Here is a 21,278-nt window from a genome sequence, read left to right on the forward strand (position 1 = left end):
GAAGAGACAGCAGAGAAAGAAAATAAAGACTTATGGAATACCACAAATAATACATGTTGGTTGCTGTTGTAAAAAGTAGTAACAGAAATTTCTGAGAATTTGAAGATAATCAGAGGAAATTGCTTCAGAGAACAGAGATGAGAAGAAGTTGTCTGAAGAGCGTTGGCAATGGTGGGGGTAGCTTCTGCGTGGTTCACAGTTTGCTGCGAACGTGCTGTGTTACGCTTTGTTGGAAAGTATGTAACTGGCAGCAAAAACTAAGGCTGTGCTGACTGCTGTCTCTGGGTGACACAGGACTTTTCTGAGAGGTGCAGGTAGCAGCTTCCCTGAGAACAACTGAGCGTGTATTAAAAAAAAAAAGTAAAACTATACAAAAAATTGTTTTCCCGCTTTACAAAAAGATTGCAAAGTACTGCATTAGCATTAACTACAGAGGCAAACAACCTCTTGCTCTCAATATTTATTTCCTTCCATGTATGTTTTGTACTAGTCATTGTGGCCACTGTAGGAAAAGGGGATCTCCTGTTCATCTGATTATCTACTGTGGTTTTCAAGCCTTATTAAAATCACTGCTTTCCATGATAGTACCCTGGAATCATGTGAATATGGACTACAGTTTTTTATGAATTTACATTTTATCATACTTAAATGCATATAGTTTGTTCAAGTAGTTTATCAGGCGACCTACATCTGCTTGCACTATTCCTTCAGTTTGGAAGAGACATGGTATCAATTAATTGCTTTATGTTTTCTTCCACCTCACTGATAAAAACTATATGCAATACAATACCTCAAACCCAACTCTGTTGGACTTCTCTAGAATCTTGTAGCATCTTTCTAAACTCATGCCTAATGTCTCCCTGTTTATCACTGAATTTGCTCTGCTGGTAACATTTAACCCATCTAATCTGTGATACACTGATTGCTTAACCAAAAGATCATGTGGTATAAAGTCAAATACTTTGTAAAAATCTATGCATAGAATATTCAAATTACTCTTTTTATCTACCAAATTAATCATGTCATGAAAAGATATCAAGCTGCTTTGACAAACTCAGTAAGCCATATCGACTCAGGTTACTACTTTTTTGTTTCTTAACTGTTACGGATGAATTAATTCTACATAGGTGCAACTCTGAATTCATGTCCAATTCCAGTGTGAACATAAGAGATTAACTTCTAAGATGAAAAACAAACAAGTAAAAATGCCTTAGAACACCTTCACACTATGTCCAAAACTGGATTCATAAAGTACATTATTATATATCTCTTATTTGAGATAACAATGCTATTCTCGAAATTAAATAAATGTTGGTAATCAGTCATAAAAACATATCTTGCTAAAAAACTTCATAATACTTAGATGGCGACTCCAAATCATATCAGGATTAATTTAGTTTGAACATCTCATTCTACACTATAATGTACTTTATGTTCTACTGCAGCAGAGATATAAGTGAAAAAAAAAATCTGTTAAATACTTACATCATCATCACAACTTATGGAACATCTGCCATCAAGAGATGCACACTGGAGAGGACAACAAAAATCAAGGAAATCTTTTCATTTCTAGCTTGATGATTACAAAAAGTGGCATTTTAAAATAAAGATGAACACAGTTACACAGAAGCTGGTACTGATCACATTTTGATCAAAGACAGCAATTGCTCTTAGAACGGCAATAGTAGGAAAGCGTTAAATCTGCTCCCCAAACCTGTTCTGCTACTGTTTGCAGAGAAGGGTGTGCTCACACCGTATCAATTTCAATGGTTTTAAACACCATCATCTCCCTCACATGTTAGAAGCTGGGCGATTTTCCATAGGCACGACTACGTGCTTTTCCAGTAATGGTGGCGTATAACCAGCATTTTAGCGGTGCTTATTCTCCAAAATAGCACAGTTCCAGACTATTCTTAAGACAGGGAAGACATCTCCTAATCTGTAGAAATGATATCATTCTTTTCCATAAGTACAAATTCTATACCTTAAAAATACATTTTAGATATAGTTTATTAAAGACTATAAATTCCAGCCATGATTCAGTAACCTGGTCAAGCTCATCAGTCAAACTGATATTTCAGTCACCGACTGATCTATCTGAAGATAGATTTAGTCTAAGAAAGGCAGAAAGCGTAATTCTGCTGCCATTGAAAATGTCACAGAATTTGGTCAGCAGCTTCCCCTTTTCCGGAGGGAGAAAGTTGACATGTGTCAGGCCAACACGCTAACTTCTTTCCTTCTGAATTTTAAGGGGGACAAAGTTTCCCTTAATTCTTCTCAAACTGTTCCAGACTGAGCAAAGCAACCCTCTCCAGGCTGTTCCTGCTCTCTCCCAGCTGCAACCTGCAATACAGACGGGCCGTGCGCACGGGCGCTGGATTGCCTCAGCCCACAGCACTGGTCGGGCCACAATGGAACAGCCACGGTTGTGTCCTTAGAGAAACGCCTTGAAGCAACCCAGCAAACATGGAATCCTTTGAAATTATCTATTAACAGTACCTTAAGTAAAGTCATGTTTCCAATAAAAATATTTAATCTCACCGTTATCAAAAAGTGTTGATCAACCTAATAAAAGCACTAGCATTAAGGAAATATGTTTTCATATTTTTCACATCATTATTTTGGGGATATAGAAGGTTAAATGGACCTACAGTAATTATTCTGGGGTTTGGATGTACATTTGTGGTCTAAAATGAACGCTCTTTCTCTTGGCTTCCACAAATGCTAGATTTACCCCCCTTTTTTTGACCATGGAATGCTCTTTTTTGTGATAATGAACCGAAAGGCAAATAAGAAGAGCTTTCCATTGTATATTTAGAATACCTTGTTTGCTTATAATAGTTTTGCTTGTAAAAAAAATTGCAGATCATAATCATCTGCACAGTCAGAAAGTTGCTGTGGATTCAATGACAAATTAAATAGGAAACTAAAATATACCTGTCTGCTTGCAGTCCAAAATTTCCGCTGGAAAAATTCAAGTTTCATCTGGATACCTACAGCTGGGAAAATATAAATGAAAACTGTGTTAAAATGTTGTCAATGTGTTAAAATTCCTTTGAAATTATCATTTAAAACTATTCAAAAGGAAAAATAATGATAAGACCTATAACAAAAAGGCAATAATAATTAAATTGAAGAGACCACATAGTCACATTTTAAGCCATTTACACCTTATTTAAAATATGAAGATATTGCTAACATAGCATGTGATAACAAGGCAAACATTATTCAAATTGCATGTTTCTCCACACTCAACACAAAAAAACCAAAACCTAAACATATTTATATCCATGTCTATCTCAAATTTGTATTTTACTGGTAGCAATGTAATCATTGTAGGAACACGCACTACCTGTTTTGTGCTGAAAACTACTGGTGGTTAACATTTCAAATGATCATTTGTCATTGGGCCATTTGATCCCTAGAGGAATTATCAGTGGAATACAAGAAGTCCATTTCAAACATATGCACATATGCATTTGCCAAAAATTTTTGAAATTAAGGGCATTATATGCAATTACGACAAATGAAAGTAGCAGAGTTAAACATTACTAGTTACTGGTTTCCAAATTTCCAGGAAAGGTTAATAACGATAATAACCCGTTTTTGGTTTGTTTTTTTTTTTTTTTGTTAATGATTCATCAAGATATTACTAGCCTAAACAATGTATTTCCCATAGCTTCAGGTGGGAGTTTGTTTTTCCTAGTATCAGCAAACCTTTCTTCTGGCCTAGGCTGGGGTTTACGTCAGACCTAGTATTAGCATGATATTGCTGTTCAGTAGGACATCGCTGTCCGTATTTCACTATATTGCTGTTCAATAGGAACACTGGGGCTCACATAAGCTCCTAAGGCAGATGATTCTTCTGATTTTGCATGGCCAGGCTAAGAGAATGACGATGTCTTCATCTATCTGTGCTGGAAAGGTCTGAATTAGCTTCACTGAATAAAAGAAAATAAGATGATGAAAAATACATCAGGAAGAGAGGGACAGAGCTATTGCTCCTATTGCTGTTGCTGCCTCCCTGCACCGTACCTGTCCTACCCTCCCCCCTCCAAGAGACTTCCCTGTGCCAGGCTTTTCGGCTGAAATTCTTCAGTGCTGGCACTGCACCAAGCGATGTTTTGGCTGTTCAGCACAACATATCAACAGGTTCCAGCTGAGTGCCCTACAGCTCTTTTACGTAGCTTAGAGGATGTACAGTGGCTAGGGCAGAAGAATGAGCTGGGCCCTTATGATTAATCTATAGCTTTAGTATACTGTTTCCTGCTGGCCCTTCTTAAAAGCTACAGTTGTTAAAGCTTTGTAAGACTGAAGCCCTACCTTCTAGCAAATTTACTGCTATAATCCTTTGTTTAAAACAACAAACAACTTTCAAAAAATCAATTTTTTCAAAAATTTGGAGGAAATTTCATTCATTCATTTTATTCCTCCAGGGTCCAGAGCACATATCATTTTAAATCATATTTACATTTTTTGTAATATCTTAGATTACTGGTACTGTTTTTTGCAAATGCACACATACCGCTGTCATGTATATATTTTATTTTGTGTTAGCAGGTAGGAAAAAGTATGTGGTATGACATCCACAATGAACTGATACAATGTGATGTGAAATTACATAATGAATTTTCATATTGTAGCAGTTTATAAATAGTTTTTTCCTATCTGTATCTCACGGACATTATTGCTTAAGAGACTAAGTACAGAAATTCGTTTCTCCTTTCAAATAAACTCCAGAGGAAACTCCCTCCAGCTACTTTTATTATCTAGTAATTTATTTTATGGCCAATGAGGAGATGCTATCTGACAGCCGTGCAGCACATGTTTTCTTCATCTGTTGTTTCCCTTTAGGTTCATGCCTAGCATACAGGTAATCTGCACACCCTACCCTCTTTTTCCGGAAATAGAGGTAAAACACACACATTACCAGGAACTTTCCACAGAGAAATCACTTTGCTTCTGTATCCTATATCAATATTTGAAATTTCAATCCCATATTTCATTTCTACCAATCCATTTACTCATGTAAGAATGAATACAAGAGCATGTGTAACAGTGGAAGTCTATTTGATCTCAGCAAATTACTTGCGCCCCTTGCTTTCACCAGGCGAACATTCCTCCTGAATTCACCAAACAAAGCCGCATGCTCAGCACTGGATAGGCAGATAGACACCCTGCCGAATAAAAGCCTAGATTTGCCTCTAAAAGCCTAATCCTTCAACCTGCAGAGAATGTCATCTTTTGGCAGACTTCAAGTGAAACTGATAGCTTTTACCACCATGCAGGATCAGACCTGTTCTGCAAATGACAGGGAGTGGACATGCTTTTCTGAGCATTACAACATGACATCCAAGGGAAACTGGAGTGCGGAACAGTTGTCTTTACTCTGCACTGGAAAAATGTACATTTTAAAATGTTACATATCTCTAAACGTTTCTGAGCTCTCAATTTGAAAGTAGCTTGGCAGGACCTAGTGGAATGAATCTCACTTCTTTTCAGGCTCATAGCTGTAAGCTAGTAGGCATATAGCCCTAGGGAAGAGAGGAATGAAGACATATAGACCCATGGAGCTGCTTCTTTCCCCAAGTGATTTTATAATGGCATTTTGGGGGTAATCTGTGTCAAATTGCTAAGTTCACAAAAACCAGATTCGCAAAAGCATTTAGGTTTTTAAAGAGTTAGATTTTCAAAAGTGCTTAAGCAGAGTTGGCATTTACTCCTACTGATTTCAGTGGGAGTTAGGTTCTCAACCTGCTTAACTATTTCCACAAACCACTCAAAATGCTTTTCTCCACCTCTGGACTCCCAGATGCCTTTGATATTCTGTTCCTCAGTCATTTATAAACACTAACAATTTTAACAGCCTACACTTACTATAGAGTACCTCTCAACAAAGAATCTCAAAATACTCAATAAACGTGGTTAAGTCTTAATATTCTCATTTTATTGCTGGGAAAACGATGCATAAAGGAAATGAATACCAGAGTTCACACAAAGATCTGATACAGAGAGTCATAGTAGCGGGGTTTAGAACAAAACAGATCTGTGGTCTCCAAAGCCTTGTTCTAACAGTTAGAAATATTGCTATTCTTAAAGGACATAGATAAATGGGTTGTGGTTAGATATAGCTCAGTTAAAGTCCTGATAGAGGTCAGCTCTTGGAACTCAAGCTCTTATTAATAGACATCACTGCCCAGAGTAAAGAATGAGTTGCCAAGGTAAAATGGGCTAAAATATCAAGTTCATGATCTTGATGATGTGAAAGAACAGAGCTGTTATCAAACATCAGTTTAAGGTTTAAACCTGTAAGAAACATTTATTAGGTTTCAAAGGATGAATGCAACAACCTATTCCATTATGTGCTTTACTACGGCTAGTAAAGCTGTTGCTTCGTTTGAATTCAGTTTATGGAAGGCCTCCTGTTTTTGTTTATCTATCTAAGACATTCATATCTATAGCATGTCGAAATTGTAAAATATCAGTATAGGTTGATAAAAGTGATATTAGAATAAAAAATATTCTGAAATATTTCATTACATGTTAGCACTAAAATACATCTGTACAGTCTAGAGATTTTTTTTTTTTTTTTTGCTGTGGCTGGCCTGCTCAAAATACCTGGAAAAGCAACCTTTGTTTAAATTCTATTTTCGTTCTTGTAAACTATTAATAAAAGTATAGTAAATGTAAAGGTACAATTTAAAATATTGTTTTCCTGTAGCAATATTCTATGTATACTCAAATTTGAGCAGGACGCTGGATTAGATGACCTCACATGGACCCTACCGGTCTGAATTATTTTACCATTCTGTGATTTGAGTGTAAACCTTTTGCAGAGAAGTGCTAAAGAGATAGCCTACAACCTTGCTGAAATAAAATGAATATATACTAGTTTGCTAGACATTAGTTTGCTCGTGTCCGGTATAAATTACTTACTACAAAAGAGCATCTGAACCAGTAACAAGATAATTATTGAAAAAGGCCACGAGTAAAGCATTCCATGTGCCCCCCTTAACGCGCTGCACAAGGGAATGCTGTAATATAAGGACAATTGAAATCCTGGGACTAATTTCTATGAAGCCCAGAACTTCCCTCTTCATGAAGTTGAGAAGAGGCAAGCAGCTGCAGTTTTGTTTTTATCAGTATTAGCTCTATGAATTTCAATGCTTTCTCGGACAGACTGTGAGGGGAAATGAAGGATCAGGCAGAAGCATGAGGTTTGCTCCCACTCAAGGAAAATCCCATGATTTCAGCAGGAGTGTAGTTTGTTTAAAAACTGCAGGGCTAGGCATTACCAATTTAGTTACTATATTTCTTACTTTTTTCAAATGTGATTAAGTTCATTTCTCTACCTTTTAGCAGAGCTTTTATCACTTATCTCTGAGGTACAATACCACTGAAGAAGGTAAAACATATCTTAAACTTTAGTCTACTCTGGTCAAGGTCATACAAGGGTATAAGGGCAACACATAACAGATTTCCCTTGTGAAGTATTTCCTCAATCTGAGTTTTGTAATCCTTTTATTTGGTCCTAAATAATGAAGTGCAACATTATATATATCTATGTTGCAAGATACCAGGAAAAAACACAGTTCCCATAAACACTGTATGGTGAAAGCAGCCATAGACAATTTCTTTGAAGAGGTGTGTCTTCAAATGGGAATTTAATCTCATCCTTTTTGTTTCTTCATATTTTCTTTCTAGCAATGTCTTAAAAGAATTCTATACAGGAACTTCCATGCCACTGAATGAATAACTTCTAAATATTCTAAATCCTATGTGACATATAATAAGTGGCACTTACGAATATTTCCTACACGAATATTTCCTACATTTCATATTATAATTATCTGAATGAATCTATATTCAAAAGAATAGTGCTAGTGAATGGAATAATAATTTTCTTTTCTACCCCTGAGGTAGCACTAAAGCATTTTTGCAGGCTTTTCCCTGTGCTTTTCAAGAACAGTGTTACTACCACAGGATATTTTTTTGGTCAGGTCATTTAATGCCTTAAGAACTATCCAGATATACTTCAAAAGGTTTAAGAGCCAGTATGTTCTTTTGAGCAATCCCTAGTCCTTCAACATTCAGAATGAAATATCTGTGCTCCAAGCTACTTTATATTTAAATCTGTGTTTTACAAATTGGCTAGATGTTAAAAAAATAAAAATAAAAACTTCAAAATTATAGCTCCCATGTCACTAATTCCTTATTTAGCCTCCTTGCTGTAACAACTACAGCCGAGAATAGAGGAAAAAAAGCATAAACTGCATTGAAATTTCATCCAGATATCACCCACATTTTTATAAAGCCCCTATAACTGATCTTCACATGGAATATAAATATAAACTTACTTTAACATTTGCAGGCTTGATTGAAACAAAATGGCCAAGGGCTACAAATTATTTTTCTTCAGGCAGGAAAAGAGTGTTCAAAGACAAGGAGTGAAGGTTTTTGTCTCCACTGCTGCCTTTCCATTGTAACGCCCCTGGGGAGGGTGAGCTGAAGCTGGAGTTAGAAGTACCTAGGAGCCCTGCTAAGGGGAACTGATGGAGGTACATTCAGCCTCTTTTTCCATGCACCTATCTCCATCTTCTGTGCCACAAAATGTGCCGTTTTGAATGAATATTACAAATCCAAGTGCTTGTGTAAACCACACGAGCAAACCTACTTAAGAGATCCCAATAAATAGCTTTAATGCTGCCTATAGAAAGCAGACGTTAACCCCCTGAGATTTTTTTTCCTTCATTTAATAAAGTGGCTGCCATTCTGTAGCACATAACCTATGAAATAACAGATGGTTGAGAATTACAAAGTTAAATTTTTGGATCAGTGATAATTTTTGTTAAATAAGTCATTTCCATATGTGTTGATACCACAATTGAGGGTAATATTTCACTGTTTTATGGGAAGTTGTGAGTATAAAATCATTGGTAAGTACTTAACATCTACAGAGTCAAGGGCCTTTTAGTATTAAGGCAAAAATGAAGGGAAACAAATAACAACTCAGGATAGATCAGAATTCCTTGTGTTAATTTCAAGACCTACATGGTTAAGCAACTGGACAGATAAGGAAATCCTTTTCTCTGCTTTGTGCACAGAATTACAAAAGATTCTACACTTTAAGTAAAAAGGACCAACTCCTAATTAAAATAAGGGAGGAAAATAGATTAAACTGATTTATTTCAGGCAAAAGAGAAGCTGAATTCTCCTACAAGCCTGGCATAGGGATTCCAAATATAGAACTAGGGAAATGTAGTAAAACCTAGAAGGGTTTCCATTCTGTGGAATATCCATTAGCACTATATAAAAGCACTGGATCAGGAGGGCTAGAGAAATATCTTAGGGTCTCCATCCCCTTTTCCCACAGAGAATACTGTATAGCCAAAGATTCTTTCTCATACACAAAAGATCATCAATGTTTTGAAACGAAAGATACTTTTCTTCTGGTGCTCTGGACCTCCTACCTCTGATGGAATTATCTTAAATGAGGTTTAACTTGGCTTCAAAATAAGAGATCTTGGAGATAGATTTGTACCAGGACTAATTTTTATATCTATACTGGTCTTTCTGTATTAAGCTTAGATTCCTTCTTAGGATTCCCTTTCTGCCAACTCCTATTCCTTCGTATTACTATCTTTTAAAATATCTAAAAACTAAATGTGAAATATTCCAGAACCCCTTTAAATACTTGCAAAAGGTTGATTGCACTACTTTGGTTTATATTCTAAATCTGTGTTTCAGTTCAAAATCTCACTCTCTTTGGTTTTTAGCTTAGCCAAAGAATGAGCAGCTGAATATTACCCCAAAGCATAATACTGAACAATAAGCAGTATAGCTGCCAAAAAGTATCTCTAGTACAGATTAACGGAAGACTCCCACCTCCAAAGCTGATGACCTTCAAAGAACTTATAAAACATATGTTATGTACTGTAATTAAAAGCAAAAAAATTACAGATATTTTCTCTCATTTCCAAGAAGTCTTAGCTAATAAACAGAAGGTATTCCAACAGGCACCCTCTTACAGTAACATAATTATGCTCCAATTTCATCTAATATAGCTATATTCCCAGAGATAGTCATTCTTTCATCGCTGCAGGATACATAAAAAATACGAACGAGGACTCGTCAAATATGCACTTCCCACAGTGCTTCTAATCCCAGTTTCAGTCTACTTGCACAGTAAAATGCAGTTTCATCCTTCCAAACTTCACACCTAATTCAGTTTCCTTCTTGATCTCAGTGATCTTTTCCACTCTACTCATACCTTCCCCTTCTCACCCTACCCTTTTTCTTCAGTTCTTCCATTGAAACAAAAGATCATCAGAATTTTCTTTTCACATGAAAAATATTAGTTTTATTCTCAGGAATGTCTGGGTCTGGGTAAGACACCCGACACAGAAAATATCAGCCATATAATTTAAGTGTAGCAAATTCGTAATACACTGAAAACAGGAGCTAATAAATGGAAACGTTTGGCAACCTCAGAAATCAGTGGAGACACCAGCTCTCTTTATAATGAACTATTATAAGTAGCCTGTATAGACTAGCAAACTAGTCTATATGCTGGTATAACTAGCAAAAAGCTGTACCAAACCATTAAGTTCGTGTGTATTTCCTTTTGTTTTTCTTACAATAAAGCACACTTTCTACGCTACTGAAAACAGAATATCACTTATGCATTTGGATAGGATATTATTGGTATTCACAAACTCTGTCCTCCAAAATGTGCTTTATTTATCTATTTATTTAACTCAGTGAAGATTTCTAAAGGGCTTTACATCTTTTCTGGTGGATCCTCCAACATGAAGCCTTCCTGCTTGACCCTACATATATGGAGTTTTAGTTAGGTGCCTGGTACTAATGTCATTGCACTGGTGAACTCGCCAAACCATGTTAATATCACAGGTAGGCATGACTCAATAGAACGGAACTCCCTCTCCAGACCAGGAACACTGTTTTATTATGCAGATACAATCGCTCTACCTTCTATCATTACATTACTCTATGCACCTGAATAGGCCCTAAGAAATCCAAGGAATATTACAAAGCATTGCTTAAAAATGCGTAATAAAAGTATATCAGCTCCAAAGAGGACACCGAGATTCAACACTATGAAAGATTTCCTCACCCTTTACTTTTTTATCTAATTTTTTTCATGTTTACTGACGCTTCTTTTTCACTGATAAACTGCGCAAGAAAGACTTTTTTCTCAATTGAAAAATGACAAGCGATAACATCACGTAACTGAAGAGAAGCTCTGAATCTCTCTTGGCTCCAAACGTAAATTCTTGACCAGTAAAAAACAGATATTATCATTTATGTGTCTATTCCATATTTAGGTATCTTAAAATTATTTTAATATTAAATTCACTTAAAATTAATGTAAATCTGCACTTACCTTTTCTATCTAAATCTGAATCTCAATAACATTTACAGATTGCTTTTTCCAAATATGAGTCTCTTATTAACTTAGAAAAATGTAAAATATAAATAATCTCAAAGTCTGTGTTATCACATAGTTCACATAGTTTTGACTTCTAAACAATATTCAGAAAAAAAACTGGTATCATTACTGGTATCCTAACTTTATTTTCGTATGTTCAAGTGGAATGATCACGCATACATCTAATTTGTAATTGCTATATAAAGTCAGTGTCAACTTTATATATAATAATAAATCTATATATATTTAAATACATATATATAAAATTCAACGTCAAAGCTTTCTGATGTGAAACAGTATAGTTTTCACAATATGTCATAAGTTTTTAGCTAACACAAAAAATACTTTCTTCATTAGAACTATTAGGATGCTACATGTAAACGTGTGAATTCTTCTTACAGGGATAAGAGAAAGTTGAAGTTTTGCCTCTTCACTCACAGATCTTAAACCTCCTATTTTTTCCCAGAAGATTTTTAGAATTAGTGGTGGAAGCAGTTGTCTACTGGAGTCTGGATGGAGACTCCCAAGATACAGGCAAGGCAGCGGCAACTGGTATTTCCTGGAGGCCAAGCTCAAGCAGAAAGGGAGGAGATATTGGAAATTTGATGCGAGGCCAAGCTGAAAGGGGAGCAGGATGATGACTGCTTGGAGGCCTAAGTTCATCCAAACTCAAACCACCAGGGAAAGTTGCAGGACTTGGTTTGCAGCCAATCCCTGACAAACTGAACAGTGGAGGGCAGTCTGTGAACATCATCATAAACCAGACTCCCTTTGACTCCCTGACACATATCTTCCTTCTGGAGGACTAATGAAGTAGCAGCAGAAGCAGGAGGAAACACTAAAAGGATATAAATTGAGTGAAAACATCAAAAATTATAGAAGCTGTTGACTGAAAGTACATTGCCTTTTCAAGAGGCTTCACTGAGGAGGTTGGAGGAGAACAGGTTATCTGTAAATTATCATTCAGACAGCTACGCTGCATTTCAAACTTTACAAGTTAGTAGTTGATGTGCTGCCAATACTGAAATAAAGGGCTCCCACAAAAATCTACTCTTTTACCCCATGATAAACTTTGTGTACCAGGAGCACAGTTCAGGGGAGCTACTTGGGAATCCATCTGTAATTTTTCCAATAAGAAAAAAAAAAAAGTCTCCCATAAGCCTGGAGGGAGGTAACCACTTGGCATGTAAAATTACACTAAGTGCACTTAGCTGGAAAGATACATACCTTGCTCCTGAGAAATACAAGGAGTACATTGATAGTACAAAACAGTCGTTTTGGCTGTACAATTTGAAGGGGTGAGGTGAGGCACAGTTAAGCCGTGTCTGGTGTCTACAGTATCCTCCCTGTGATTTTTAGAAAATCCCTGACACCTACTGACACATGGTTCATTCCATTACCATACAAGAAAGCAAAAAAAAAAAAAAAAGCGGGTTGGGTAGTACTTTTACTAGCCTAAGGAATGCTACAGCAGCATGCAGAGAGAGGGCAAACTCTATCAAAAGTAGGAGAACTGCACTGGTGGCAGAATTTTTATAAGAAGAAGATCCTGTGAGCCTTCAGGCACCTTCTTCCAGCATCTCCCTGCATGGCCACAAGTCTGACAAATATTTCTGAATTCTGATGGCACCGAAAGCATGCAAAGATGGAAATATGACCAGCATGACTAAAATAATGAAACTGTGATTGTATTTTAATAACGCCCAAACCATTTTCTAGTTTTATAAGGTTTACTCTCTCATTTTTTGGCAATATGCAAGTACATCCTACGAGTGGAACAAAAAATAAGAGTATATATTTGTAAGTACATTCATAAATCTTAAGGGAGGATTCATGATATGCAAAGTTCTCAAAAAAAAAAAAAAATCCATTAGTTTTACTTCTTATAACTGAGGTCCTAATCTTGCTAGTTAGTGTAGCTTAGCCGGTATTCCTTTCACATCTCAGTCAAAGGGCTGTGGTTTCACGTTTGTAATGAATGAATCTCAAGAGGCACAGAGTTTAGACAAACATCCAGAAATTAGGACCCTTATCTGAACTCTTGGAGGCTGTGATCAGATTCTCTTGAGAGGTCAGACCCTCCGCTTCCAGTTGCAACTAAAATACAATGTGTGCAAACGTTCTGACAGTGTCTTCTTTTTTTCAGATTTGATCCTGGCTACCAACTGGGTTGACAAAAAAAATTGCTGATCAACATTTTTCAGCATCATGAGAAAGGCTGATTTCAGAAATGGGAGAAACGTCAATTGCTCTTATTTTTAAAGCAGTTTATTCCTCTCAGTTTGAAATCCTAACACAGCAGAAGGCTCAAAGTGTCATACTGTTAGACACAGAATTCTTTAAATAAGATATTAAAGGTAAATTTTATGACATCCACCATAAAATCAACCTGTGATGTCTCCATCCAGTTTCTTCCATATGCAACTTTCTTCTCTTGCTTTTCCTCATCCATTCCACATGTTTAAAATTTTGTTCCCCCTATCCTGCAACTTCCCTTCGGTTCAATACCTTTTATCCTGCTTGATCCAGAAGCTAAGACACGGAGCTACTACTACTACCCATCTTAGCCAGGAGGAAGAAAAAAGACTCACAGAACTCAATTCCTCCTGCTTCCAGGACACACTGACTACCAACTGCTTGCTCTACCCAGTTAACATCACAGGTACTTGCTTGCATACAAAGTCTGTGAATACAGGAAATCCTATTAGTTAAAAAGACTTAGGACAGTAGGTAAGAAAACACTAACATTTTATCAAATCATATTATTTGGAAATAAGTTGTGGATCTCTTATTGACTGGATAATAATAATAATAGTGACAAACTGTTCATGCTGTACTGTGATTAGCAAATTGCTCTGAACTACTACAAATATGAGTAATATTATTTAAAGACAAGTAATACATTAGCCATACCTGAGCATGAATATAAATTGCTATCCTTTCAACATGGTTTCTATTCAATATTTCATAAGTCAAATACATATTTATTGTAATGTTGTAGAATAATTTTCCTGTCATTATTTTTCTAAGACTATTAATTTGTTTAACCATGTTTTTGATGTTTAATCAAATGTTTTGATGTTTTGATTACGGTAATCTATAGATTTAGAAAGGTACATAAAAATGCATGTAACCAAAATACTTGGCACAAACACCTCTGGGTGTTTGAAAATGACTTGAATAGCTGCATTAGATATTTTGTATTTGCCAATATAAAAAAACAGTGCTGATGGAATTGCAGCTGCCTTATACAAACTTTCTTGTTTGTATTTTTACTGAACTTTTGTAAGAGACAGTGACAGCAAAAGATGCATATCAATTTTCCATGAACAGTAGGATCTGCAAATAGCAGTATTTGCCTATATTTTTCATTTAACTTCTATGCAGAAAAGAGCAGAGTTGACCATTTGTTCAACAAAGATATAAGCTACCTATAAGCTAGCGATCCTGGAATATCCTGAATGAGAGATTTAAGCCCTATCAGAAAAAAAGATCATCTTTCATTAATAACACTGAGAGATTTCCCCGTACACTAAAATGCAAGTTTTTCTTTTTTGCGTTCTTTAACTTACTTCTACTCACTTGTTTTCTGTAACTTGAAGTTTAGATGTGTGAACTGGAAAATAGGTACAAAATGACTTTCACAGGCATCGTGGGACAGACTGACAGCTTCCTATTTGATTTGTCTTCTTACCACATTTCAGGAGAAAGAACAAGGTACCAGCTTCAGAATTGTTACATAAACCTACATAAGCAAACATTTCTGCTAAAGGTTAAGTCTAATCTTGTGAATATTCATGAACTGACAGAGATCTTCATATTTCTGAAAATTAGGCAAAAGCTTATTAGCTTCATTAGACAAAGCTCAAATTACCTTCCTAATGCCGCAAAACACAAAGAACAATCTATTGACTAATTTATGGCCAAAGAGATATTTAATAAATGTTTTGAACAGATACTCCAAAAAAACATCAAAGAAAGGCCCTGACAGAATTTTAAAATTTCTTAATAAAACGTAATCATTGTCTGAGACCTTTGTGCCAAGTTACGACTACGAGTGAAATTCTCTGTGTGAGTTATTAACTTCTGGAAACAGTATAAGCGCTGACATGACTGCCACAATCGCAGTGCAAATGTGCTATACTTGCATCATAAAACCATTATCCAGATGCTTCAACAAGTAGTATATTACAATTTATGCCCTAATGATTAGTAGGATTTAGCTGTCAATACAGCAGTAAAGCGTATTTTAGAAGTATATATTAATATTTCGTCTGAGGGAAATCAATATCATGGATACCAGCTGTAATCCTCTTTAATGGAATTGCTTTGAAATAAATCAGGAAGTTTTGCTGAAAGGTAGCTGTCTTAGACATTCCATTAAAATAAGGATTTATCATACCAAATAGCTTCTACTTCTACTAAGTTGCAAGATAGGTACAAATTCATCTGGGCCTTCTGCCTAGAAGGTGTTGAGCACTGCTAGTGCTCCTAAGTCTGTAAGAGCTAAGGGATGCTCAGCATCTGATAAGAACACTTAGCACCTTCCAGAATGGAGCCCAAGAGGAAACAGAAAGACCTCAAACCTACACGCAAAAGGACTTTTGGCAAGAAATTTCAGAAATGATGTAGTCATTTGGAGGCCAATCTTTTACTACCTTATAAAGAAAGTTAGGCTTCCAAAGGCCAGACTTTTGTAGCTGTTATGGCTTGTACCAAAGGTAGCTAGACACTGATTGGATTTCCAGAAGTCTTTATCTCATATGGCAATCAGTAAAAAACAGGGTTTTTTTTTCCTGAAGTCTCGACTACGTTCCTTCTATTAACACTAGGCAACAAAATATCCTTGAAATATCATTTTGCAAAATGCCAATTCTAACTGACAAAGGTCCTCCTGGAAATGTTGCTATACCACATTTTATAAAACACATTTAATTTTCCAATAGGGTCAGATTCAATCAGCTCTGCATTTTACAGATCTCCTTCAAACAAGGATGTCAGAATTCTTTTCAGAATTTACAAATCTTCTCAGTATGTCTGTAAGGAAAGCAAAGATTATCCTCTTTTTTCATAGTACAGAGCTGACATGCATTATGCTGGGGGAAAATCCCACTTTCATTAAGAAAGGAAACTATACACAAACATTAAAGATTCAGTTAGCTGTTACCAACTTCAGTAAAGTGTTTTTGATGGATTTATTTTACATTCTGACGATAAATAAATGTTGTATTAAAAATGGTTAAACAGACCATCGGAAAAAGAGAAGCGTTCCACTCAAAATTCCCTGCTTTATCCAAAGTGCAGTTAGAAAGCATCTATGAGGACAGAAGACATATGACTTCTGCATGTGTAGAGATACTCTTATAGCGTGCTGACTTCATAACTAAGATTCTTTTTCATTTAATTCAATCAGATTAGATTATGGTACTGATTATGATCATATCCACAAATCAGCATTTTAACTGAGTTTCCATGGAAACCCTATATGCTCCTGTTTTCTTTTTAGACAAGGCCATGCCTGTTTAACAACTTGAACAAATTTGACGAGGACAACATGTTTTGTTTAAGTTACATTAGCTGGGGCCAATATTTCCTAATTGCATTACCAGGAAAAACATTTACAACAGTACTTTTACCGTGGAAAACTTTCCACTGTTCGGTCCATTTTAATCTCTGAAAAACAGGAAACAGCATTGCCATTGCTTATCAAACTAAAATGTGTTAACTGGCCTTATATCTGTAAAATAATCTGCTTTATTAAATGACAACAGTGGTCTTGCTCTGTAGCCTTTGCATATCCCACAGCAGCTGGATTCCTGAGAAACTCCCATCAGAGAACACATGCTGATGAAGGCAGGGTGGTCCAGCGGCCAGAGCACTGAGCGGGAGTTAAAAGGGTAGGTCAGGCTCTGCTCCAAGCTCCACTGTCTAGCTGCTGTGAGACCTTGAGTAAATCACCCTACTTTTCTGCACCCTATTTCCCTGTTTGTGAAACTGGAGGAATTACACTTAGCATCCTATGAAAAGTGATTTGAATTTTATGAAGGAAAGAGCAATAATATTTAAGCATTCTTACAATCATGTTATAGATTAGGGTGCAACCCAGGAGCAAGCATGACAACTTGCATGTAGGGCTCTTGAGTGAGAAAAATATGGCAGGATCTGCTCTTTAAAACTGCAAACTAGAATGGGGAGCCTTTCATCCAGAAGCCAAAGTCCCTCTTCCAAAAACATTGGGCCTACTGTCTTATGAAAATTTAGAAAACAAGAATCTTACCAAAATATATCCTCATCAATTTTTAGTCTACAAGTACAACTAGTAGAAGTAGCCTCTAGCAAGCCGTCCCCAGCCAATACCGTACTTTCTATAATCACACAGTGGGAGTTTTCTGACTCTAATAAAGTTATCCCTGCAAGCATATAAAATGTATGGCAAAAAGTACTATGAGAGGTCTGTACAACTGAAACACTAGTGGAAGCTTACAAAAAAATCAGCAAGGAATAGTTTAATTTTACAGCATTAGGCACTGCAGCAGTAATCCAAGCGGAGGAATATGGATTTCAGCACACTGAAGTATACCGTACCGTAGGAAAGAAGTGCTGTTTAAGAAACTAGTCTCCATTCACAAACCCTTCTAAGTAGTTCTCTACTGCGAATTACAATAACATACAGGATACACTTGGAAGATAACATACGGATCCTGTTAAAAGGCATCTTACCCACGTCAATCTTCTCTCTAGTTGTCTCTTGCCCTCAGCGGAGAAGTGTCATATTGATTGCAATATTTAATAGAATTTCTTGTCCACCACAATTATTTTTGCATCCTAATTTATGTTAATTATCAACCTTTAAGATACTGCGAGGAGACTAGCAATTAAAAAAAATACTGTCAATTCAGAATCAAACATTTTTTCTTCACATGCTTAGCTTCACAAGAACTTCAGGAGCCTAGTTTTGACAAGCACCATCATCTGTAGAACAGAGAAGGGCAAGCAGGAAGTTTTCCCTATGAAAAATGAATGGAAAGTCACTTTCTCACCCCTTCATTCGGTGAAGAAAGTGGGGACATTGCTATTTTCATATATAATTACTGCGCTGTAAGAAAAATGTCTGCCCTCAGTAACTTCACATTACCTGTCTAATAATCATAAGGCACTCATCTTTAATGCAGTTAAAGATCTTCAGAAAGGATAGGAAATTCACATGAAGAGGCAAAATTCACATTTTCAAAAAGTCTAGAATTTGAGTTGTCCATTTTATTCACTGCTTCACACTATTCTTATTCAGAAAAACAGAAAGGTCGTACCGTACCGACACCTGCAGTTCAAAATAATGTGCTGGTGGAAACGTACACTTCATGTTATTTCTTTCTAGTTTGCCCTAAGATTTTAGGAGGGTAACAAGGCCCAAACTCTGAATTAGGAATGCTTAAAGCTGCAACACACACTTTAGGAACAATACTGTGATACTATATTGAAGAGGCTGCAAACTGGAGAAAACCAGATTTTTGATTTTTGCAATGAAAATCTGCACTGTACTGTAATGGAACTGGAATGGCATTCTGAGTGACCAGTTTCAGCCAGGTTCCTTTCCTATGCAGTATCACACACAGAATTAAGAACTATGTGACTCTTTCAGGCAGGTTGTTGTCTAATTCTCTCGCAAAAATGCCTTCAACTTCAGTTTTACAAAGTTTGCAGAACTGTTCTTCACAAAGAGCTACCCCTTACCTCCAAAATTTAAGAGAGCAGCGGCAGGTGAAAGTATACAACTAAAGGCATATATTAAACTAAGTATTTACTTTCCACTGAAACGCCTGTATTGCGCATTACAGCTTCCTTCAGTTGCCCCAAATATAATTTTTTCCTTAAGTACCTAAAAGTTCCTATGTTTCGAACACAAACAACCCCAAATCATCAAGGACAAAGAATTAAGCAGAGGAAGCTCTGCTTTTTCTTTCTATTGGGTTTAGAGAAAGGAAGCTCCTAGCAGTAACTGATGAAAACCTATTTAAGATCTCACTGAGGCTACAAAATAGAGGTATGGAAATGATTAGTTCCCTAAGCTAGGAACATGATGCTTAACTTCTTCAACTTGTAAAAGCAGTAGCCTGCTTTCTCCCAATAAGTACTTTCAGAAGCAGAAAAGCCAGTAATATAGTTCTTTGAACTTATCTACTCTAACTCTGCTGAAACACAGAGATGGAGAGAAAACGGACACTGAGCACCGTACTGTCATTTTGAAAAGGGAAAAGGATAAAAGGCCTCAGTCAAATTATGAGTAACCAAGGTCAGCCCTGCCATTATGTTCAAAAATAACATACTGCAGAAGGAAAGGAAAGCAAATACAGAAAGATCAAAATATGCCTTTTTGACCAAGATAGCTATAGCTATTCGGACAGATGAACCCCAGCTAGGTTGGGAACTTTTGAGATCATGCCCTTAATTAAACATTAGTAAAACAGAAGTAGCTTTGTATGAAATCCAAAGGGGAAAAGTGGAGTGCATTAAACAGCAATATGTACTACCTGTAACACTTTAGTATCATTCACTGGTGATGAAGCAGAACTCTGATATAAACTTTGAAGACAAAAAGATGAGATTGACATTTAAGTGTTGCCTCAATTTTAGGGGAAATAACCTACTTTTACCCAGTATTATTCATTATGCTTGCTCACAGGCATTCCAACGGCTATCATAAATTCATTATCCTCTCAACTAATGCATGTGCTTGCCCCAGAAAGTTCATCCCTTCAGCATACTAATAGCATCTTAGGGGACAACAAAATAGAAACTACAGTTAAAAGCTTGCAAACATCTTTGGTTAGCACAAAAAAACCCCTACATACGGCACAATATTATGACTGGCAGCACTTCATCATTTATGCCAATCATACTAAAACATTTTCTCTCTTACCTAGCAGACAGCATGTCAGCCATCTGGTAAATTCCTGCTAATAGTTGTATGACATCTCTGTAAACTCTTTTCATTTTTACTGCAGTCAATAAAAGGAAAGTAGTATACACTGTAGGTATTTTATAAATTGTAATTGAAAAATTATATTCTAATAATGAGAAAAGGAAGCATAGAATGAGGCCGTTTTGTGATCCTGGGCATAAAAATAGGAAACCAAAGCAGACATATGGATGAACATACAGTCTAAATAGACAAGAGAGACATGAACAGGTACTACAAGAGATAAGAACAGCAAAAACTGTGATTTTCCGTAAAGATTTCAATTTTAGTGTCCTTTACTTGCCATTGGGTTATCCCGGCCAATTGGCTCTATTAATGCTAGTATAACCTGCACCCCTATATAAATAGACTTTTATTAAAGCTTCTTTCTGCATTTCATAGCCACAACTTTTTGCTTTATTTAAAGTGCCTTTGTTTTACTCCTGCATAAATCTCCTCCCGGGGTATCTGAAATCCTTAATTATCATCCCAGTTCTCTCCCACACTACACTTAGAATCAAGTTCCATGACTGTTAAGAGTTATGCTTACGTCAGCGGCATCAAGCGGTTTAAATTTCAGTACCTATTAAAGGAATTTAATTATCCAACCATTTCCATTTGGGTACACTGTTACTGTTCTTTGCTAATCTGTACCAGATTTTCCTGTATTGTAATGCTCATTAATAAAATGTGCTCTGTAAGAGTTTGAATTTTTTCTTTTCCTCTTTTTTTAAACAAGAAAAGATCTCTCGGTGGCCTATTTTAGAAATTCTGAACAGAAGCATCATTGTCATTTATATTAGCTAAGTTTCCCAAGGATTTACCATATGAGGAAACAGCACAACTGCATAAAATTCAAGGCAGAGATGTTTA

General features: G+C 36.3%; 1 protein-coding gene across 3 annotated transcripts in view; it reads right to left on the minus strand.

The window, feature by feature from the left end:
* CACNA2D3 (calcium voltage-gated channel auxiliary subunit alpha2delta 3) overlaps nucleotides 1-21,278 on the minus strand; it is a 476,420-nt gene that overhangs the window by 47,233 nt on the left and 407,909 nt on the right. For all 3 annotated transcript variants that reach the window (XR_696027.2, XM_068907198.1, XM_068907199.1), the window contains exons 28-29: nucleotides 2,938-2,999; nucleotides 1,486-1,530 (exon numbers count right to left, since the gene is read on the minus strand). Coding sequence is in view for 2 of the 3 variants with exons in the window: in XM_068907198.1 (XP_068763299.1) it covers nucleotides 1,486-1,530; nucleotides 2,938-2,999 (107 nt within the window). In the remaining variant the exon portion in view is untranslated. The remainder of the gene's footprint in view (nucleotides 1-1,485; nucleotides 1,531-2,937; nucleotides 3,000-21,278) is intronic.

Source organism: Struthio camelus, chromosome 14, assembly GCF_040807025.1.
Source record: "Struthio camelus isolate bStrCam1 chromosome 14, bStrCam1.hap1, whole genome shotgun sequence".
Taxonomy (NCBI): Eukaryota; Metazoa; Chordata; class Aves; order Struthioniformes; family Struthionidae; genus Struthio; species Struthio camelus.